The sequence below is a fragment of the Carettochelys insculpta genome, chromosome 1, assembly GCF_033958435.1.
Source record: "Carettochelys insculpta isolate YL-2023 chromosome 1, ASM3395843v1, whole genome shotgun sequence".
NCBI classification, from domain to species: domain Eukaryota; kingdom Metazoa; phylum Chordata; order Testudines; family Carettochelyidae; genus Carettochelys; species Carettochelys insculpta.
Genome location: NC_134137.1, coordinates 217,722,542 through 217,729,877, shown reverse-complemented (window position 1 = coordinate 217,729,877; position 7,336 = coordinate 217,722,542). Strand labels below are relative to the sequence as shown.

At 40.9% G+C, this 7,336-nt stretch overlaps 1 protein-coding gene across 1 annotated transcript; it reads right to left on the bottom strand.

The window, feature by feature from the left end:
- Positions 1–1,249: 1,249 nt before the first annotated feature.
- RPL24 (ribosomal protein L24) lies at positions 1,250–7,288 on the bottom strand. The gene is made up of 6 exons (XM_074999094.1): positions 7,209–7,288; positions 7,015–7,090; positions 6,060–6,170; positions 2,555–2,691; positions 1,999–2,062; positions 1,250–1,379 (listed from the first exon to the last, which is right to left on the bottom strand). The coding sequence occupies exons 1-6, from the start codon at positions 7,211–7,213 to the stop codon at positions 1,299–1,301; spliced, it is 474 nt and encodes a 157-aa protein (XP_074855195.1). The 5' UTR covers positions 7,214–7,288; the 3' UTR covers positions 1,250–1,298.
- Positions 7,289–7,336: the final 48 nt, after the last annotated feature.

The window sequence follows — 7,336 nt, the reverse complement described above, 5'->3', positions numbered from 1 at the left end:
TATGTTAGGAATTCATATACATTTGTATTTATCTGCTATCCAGTACAAGTTATGGACCTGCCCTCTACTGCTACTGATGTACAGGTCTCCTGGTGAGACTAGTCACCAGATTTCATCTGAAAATAGAAAAAAAGTCTCATAATTTGGTCTGATCCCTTTTGAAGAATTGCTGTACATCACCTAAAAGTTATTTCATTCTGCAGAATACATACAGTTTAGAAACAATTTCTATCTCTAGCTGCAGATTAAACCCGAGTATCTCTTCTACAGCAGAAAACTGAACTAGTAGAATAGCAACGGCATAAACTTCTACCACCATATGTCTACCCTAATTACATTGCTTGGGTTGCAGTTTTGCCTCCTGTTCATATGCGCCTTGGACTATATACATTTGCAATGTTTCATTTATGTGTTCTCTCAAAGTTTTCTTGAATGGGGTTTCTGTAATCTGAAAAGAACTGTGGAAAAAGGTGAAATTTTGGCAAATGCTCTTGGCCCTTCCTGAAAATGGGAGGCCAGGATAAATATTCAATTCCCACTGTACTCAGTGAGAATATCTGCTCGAGTTTTTCTAAAGCAGTTGTGACATGATTGTACTGAAGTAGTAAACACGCTGAGAGCCAGACCAACGGTGTAGGTTGGACATTATTTATGCAAGCTTATGCATCCCAAATTTTAGGTTGGATATGAGGAAGAACTTCCTGACTGCCAAGGCAGTTAAGCACTGGAATAAAATTACCTAGTGAGGCTTTGGAATCTCCATCATAGGGGATTGTTAAGAGCAGGTTAGACAAACACCTGACAGACTGTCAGGGAAGTGAACCTTTTTGGTTAAGGAGCCACAAACCCACAGAAAATTAATCAGGGGCCACACACAAGAGATCAGGGGGGAAAAACAAAAACCCCACACTTCTCAGCTGTGGCCATCAATTGATAAGCAGGAAGCAACGAAACAGCCCTGCAGCCCAAGTGAGCTAGTACAGGGGAGCTGTACATGTAAGTTGCAGTGCAGACACAGCTTGGAAGTGCATTATTGGAATTATTTTTGTTTAAAATTTACACCCTCAGCTAAGCCAGTTACTACTGCATAACTGGTTAAATCTAACCCTATCACCTTCAATAGTAGTTACATTTTTGTACACATTTGTAATTTGTTTAATTAGCTATATTGGTCAGTTAAAGCACACTTCAAGGAGTTTTTAAATGAGCATTTAACCCATATATTAAACCTAGCAAAACAATGCACAAGTTATGAAAGTCAGATGTTTATTTAACACAACCAACTACTGTTGGATATGTTAGCGCTTTCCACCAACACGAGGAGCAGAAACTTTCACTGGCTTCACAATCTTTTGTTTAGGTGCAGCCTTTGTGGGAGCCTGTAAAGAAATATTAAACATGACTGAGTGGGATGAAAATTAGTTCTCCAAACAAATGTCTCCATTTTGGCTTTGAAAAGCTTTGCCACATCATTTAATTAGACCAGTCATGTCAAGCGTACTACAGATAACTGACACTACATAACACTGTCAACATTTATACGTAAACTGCTTTACCTTTACTCATGTCTGCATAGGTTTAAGTTTAAATACTCATGTAACACAGAGACCATAATGCTGTGAATTACATAGAAGGAAAAACAGATGCCATTGCATGCCCAAAATAAGCATACATCAATATATTAGTACAACTTTACTTATGGGGCTATTGGACTAATTACACAGTCCAGGTCTTTTCTCAAAAGCAGTTCACAAATAAGACACCCCTCATTAGACAGATAGTGATTTTATGCTAGAGCATGTTTAAGATTTACACCCTTATGCTCTTTCAGGTATTGTTCATCCTGAATAATCCGTGCTGAGGTACACAATCTCCATATCAGAGAATGCTGAAGCTCAGGATTCTGCTAAAAGAAACCTCGAGTCACCAATAAATGTTGGGCACAAATGTATTTCAAGATGCACTCAAAGTAGCTATTCATTGCCTAATGAATGTTACCTTTGTGGTAGAAGTTGCAGTCTTCTTGGTTGCCTGTTTAGCCTTCTTGGCTTCCTTGGCAGCCCTGTTAATTATGTTTTAGAAAGAATTAACATGAACAGATTAACAGCTGTTCTTTCCCCTCTCGCTCACACTGGTCACCCCCTTTCAAAGGTGAACCAAGTTCTGTTGAAATAGATAATTAAAAAGCTTCCAGGAAACTAAAACTTTACTGTACTTCCTCAGTATTTCAGGAAGACCCAATTAAAAAAATATTTCACCAACCCTGTATGTCTTTATTTCCTCAGAGTTTGATTAAATATTAAGTAAAATGGCAAGTCTCACTGAGATACCTTGAAATCATACTGAACTATTGGAACAATGCTAAATTTTAAAAGCTCAAGAAATACAAACACAATCCTATATTATTTAGTATTTTACAGTTGCCAAGATAGTTTTCAAAAGCCTGTACCACACAAAGCACAGAGGTCTTCAAGAGTTTAGGGATTTATAAAGAAAATCCTAACCACAATTTTGGAAATACTAAAGAGATTGCCACAAAATATTAGATTCTCACCTAATTGCTTGTTCCCGCTGAGCCTTTCGCACTTCTGGTTTCTGATTTCTCTTGGCCATTATTTCAGCCAGAGATGCACCAGTGATAGCCCTCTGGAATTTGACAGCACGGCGTGTGCGCTTCTTTTGTATTTCTTCCTAAAAATGAAAAAGTTTAAAAGAAATTAGTGCTACAACATTCCCTGTCCATCCACCAAGGGAAAATTAGAAAAGTGGTTGCTGTGAAATCCAAGTTTATCTGCAGCTATCAAACAATAAATATACACAATTGCTATTGAAGTATCTGAGATACAAGCAGGAAATTACAGTCTTGGCAAATGCTGACTAATGGCAATTCCTATTGCCAATTTATGTGCAAATAAATGAACCCAACATTGTAATAGTAAATAAATTCACAAACCACAACAATATATGGAAGACAACTAAATAAATACAGCTTAAACCTCTCTAATCCAGCAACATCTGTGGCACAGCATGATTTTAGTTAGACAGATGTCCTCTTATGAGTGTGGCCAAGTTTCCCCACAGTCCCATAAAGTCTGCTTCCAGACACCAGTCTTAGCTGTCAATGTGCTGTGCTGGTATTTAGTTCTCGTTCACCCCCAATGTCTTCTAAGAGCCTAGTAAGCAGTGGAAGTATTGGTAATGTGGCTTGACAATAACGTGGTTTGGCAAATTCTCTGGTTCGACACTAGTCAGAGCCCAAGGGTGCCAGACTAGAGAAATTCAACATGTACCCAAAAAAAAAAAAGAAACAAAAAACTGTTTAAATCAGCCATTTTAATCAATTAGCTGTATTGAGCTATTCTAATGGTCATGGAATCAACCTCCATAAATATTAGATGAATCAAGAGTCTGCTCAACATTAGGAAACAGTAACCAGAATATCAGTATCACTGCTCTCTAATGTCCTACATTCAAGAACAGCTTTTCTAACCCCAATACAAGAATCAGAGGCACCACTGCCAGCCTATTTTAAGTTGCAAATGCTTCAATATCATGGAGAACAGCTGTAAAAATCCATAAATCAAGCTCTCTTCTTTTTCCCAGGTTGAAATCAAAGTACACCTTGTTACAGTGTAATTGTTGTAACAGGTTTAACTGGTAATCCTGAGGATTACCTTTTATCTAATTAGCTTTCACTTGATAAAATCACTTTGCTTCAAAAAAGTTCAAAATTATACCAAAAATACACATACATTTGTTAATCTTTGGGGCCACACTTTTAAAGATGACCATATAACTTTGAGAGAGACAGAGCCTGTGTGTGTGTGTTCAGGAGGTTTCTGGCTAAGAGTTTGTTTTGCTACCCTCTTATTAATTTAGGTTTGTTCTTGTAACAGGGACACTGGAAACAACTGCCTGGGAAGATAACTAGCAATTAACTCAAACTTAAAAGCAGTCCAATAGCACTTTAAAGGCTAACAAAATAATTTATTAGGGGATGAGCTTTCGTGGGACAGACCCACTTTTTCAGATCAGTGAGTGTCCCATGAAAGCTCATCCCCTAATAAATTATTTTGTTAGTTTTTAAAATAGTACTGGACTGCTTTTTTGTTTCGCTAATATATAGACTAGCACAGCTAGCTCTCTGTTATTAACCTTTTTTAAAACAAGGCACTGTAGATTAATGGCTCTCAATCAGGGTTCCAGAGCTTCCTATGGGTCTGCCACAGATTTCAAAGGTTCTGACAAGCAAGACCAGCATTTAACTTGTTGGGACCCAGGGTAGAAAGCGAAAGTTTCTTGAGGGGCGATATGATAGAGGTATATAAAATCATGAATGGTGTGGAGAAAGTGAATATAGAAAAATTATTTACCTTTTCCCATAATACAAGAACTAGGGGACACCAAATGAAATTGATGGGTAGTAGGTTCAAAACTAATAAAAGGAAATTTTTCTTCACACAGCGCACAGTCAACCTGTGGAACTCTGTGCCGGAGGAGGCTGTGAAGGCCAGGACTCTATTAGGGTTTAAAAAAGAGCTCGATAAATTTTTGCAGGTTAGGTCCATAAATGGCTATTAGCCAGGGGTAAAGTATGGTGCCCTAGCCTTCAGTACAAGGGCAGGAGATGGATGGCAGGAGATAAATCACTTGATCATTGTCTTCTGTTCTCCTTCTCTGGGGCACCTGGCATTGGCCACTGTCGGCAGATGGGATACTGGGCTGGATGGACCTTTGGTCTGACCCAGTATGGCCATTCTTATGTTCTTACGTGGGGCTCCAGCCAAATCTTGAGCAGCACTGCACCACAGGGTAGGGCCCTAGCCACCTTGCTAACTCATAACATTCACCCCGGCTTTTATACGCTGAAAAACAGTTGTAGCAGAGATGTGAAGTGCTGTGAAGGCTGGGGTTTTTTGTTTTGTTTTGTTTTAAGGGGGGGCTGAAGGAGGAACTTCAGAAAGAAAAAAGGTTGATACTAATTATGCCTGGTGTAGACATATGCTAGCTACGCATGCACTTCTCTGCTCCAGTCAAGCCAAATGCTAGGAACTTTCTGGGCAGTTTTTTTTTTTTTTTTAAACACAGAACACTTTGTTATATGATGAAGACCTTTATAAGGCTTGAAATATAAAAGCATCGAGATCGCATACAGACAAAATTCCATCCTGTAGCCCCAACACATTTGTATCTCCAAAGATTTCAACTTCCCAGCCAAAGTTTTCAAACAGTTGAGAACATTTTTGATACCAGCTGTTTGCAAAGGTAACATTCTAAAACCAGCTTATCATACCAGCACAGTGTATTTATAACAAACAAAACACCCCAAGGTACCACTTGTGGATCAATCAGCAGCCCAATTTCATGTACTGATTTTCAATAAATCATGACCTGTTTTCATGCACATTCCAGTCCCTAAGTCCGGCTTGACTCTGACTGGGGCTCTGCTACTGAAATAACCATTACAGTTTGTGCTCAATAAATGCCCAACTTTCAAAAGGAAACCAACAAAATATCTTCCCAAGCCTGCAGCTGTGGATTCAGAGAAACCCACCATCAATTCAATGTAGAAACCAAAGAAGCCGTCATACAGCACTTTAAAGACTAACAAAATAATTTATTAGGTGCTGAGCTCTTGTGGAACAGACCCACTTCTTTGACTACATGATTACTTTTTTGTTTTGATAGAATACAGACTAACACGGCTACCTCTGTTACTATTTCATTTCAATGTGCTCGATTGGCAAAGCCACAACTCAAAACTTTAGAACTACATGAAATACAAAAAAACAAACAAACAAACAAAAAAAAAAAAAAACAGTGGTGGTGTTTGTGCATGTGAACATCTTCAAAATCACAAGAGCTTGGAAAAATACCTTGTTACCAACATGAAGATTTACATTGCACAGAGCTCAATGTTGTAGGCTCCCTATGCTGTCTAGGGAAACCTCTCTGCTTGTCAGGGATGGCTGTAATGATTGCTCTGATAACACCTACAAAACCATTTCTCACTTCAAAGTTTAAAGCACTATTAATCACAATGCATGAAGTATACTTACAGACTGCCCTTTCTTGTGTTTGCGCCTGTAAAGAACTGTCCAGTTTATCTGACGGGGATTTCTCTTGGAAAGAAATGCAGACTCGCATTTTGCATTCAAGAACTGGAAAACCTAGGAAGTAAAACTTATATTTTTAAGTATCTTAAACACATTAACATTAAATTTCAAGACAGTTACTAGTCATTGGGTATACAATATCACGTTAAGTGTGTGACTACTCAGTTAAATACTGAAAGTAGACAGTTCTCTTATAAAGCTAATGATTAGTGCTTTAAATACCGATGATCCACCACACTTCAATAAGGAATGCCTAACGTCAAAATTTCACAAAAAAACACCCCTCTCCTCCCATGATGTTCAGTATGTCAAGCTTCATTCTCAATCACAGGCACATGGCACCAACTGTGTAGTACAACCCACGTATTAAAAAAAGCCATCCCCACCTGGGGATATATGCCAGGATGTAAACTCTCAGTACATTCAGGCCAGTGTTTGCTGAGAAATTCACTAGAGAAGTCAAACCTTACTATCACAGAAGGAAACAGAAGAGCAACTATCTCCAAACAATGAGCATTCACATGACATTTCTTTTTAGCAACCCAGACACACGGAACTCCTGCCCACTTAGCATACGGGAAGCACAATCAACTTATCTGGCATTCAAACTTTCTGCGGGACCTGCTCCTGCTTAAAGACGACTCTTCCCTATGCAGGAGTAATCTGTTCTCTGTCCTCAACGCCTAAGAGGCAAGTCGGATACCGCCTGCTCCTGGAACACATCAGCCCCGCACACCATAGGCCCGTGGCCAGGGCTGCTAGGACAGGAGGCCCCAGCGCTTAGCCCCTCCAACAGAGGAGCCGGGGACAGCCCGTTCGTCCAGCCGGGCGAGGTCCGCCACTCACAAGGCGGCTGATCCGCTGCCCCCCGCCCAAGCCCGTAGGCCCCGCTCCTCACCTTCCCGTCCGTGCGGGCGTAGCGGCGGCCGTGGCCCGGGTAGATCTTGTAGCCGCTGAAGCTGCACAGCTCGACCCTGCGGGGGCAGAGAAAGCAGAGCGGGTGAGCGGGGCGAGGAAGGGCAGCCCGACCCCGCGGGGGGGACTCGGCCCGAAGGATGGGGCCGGATGGTCTCGCCGGGCCGCGACACTTACTTCATGATGACGGTGGCAACTCCAACAAGCCCGGCGACTCCAGCGCCTAAGAGGAAGAGAGGATCATGGGAAACCGCTTTCTAGACGGGCGGCCGCAGAGCACGATGGGAAATGCCCGCTGCGCAGTG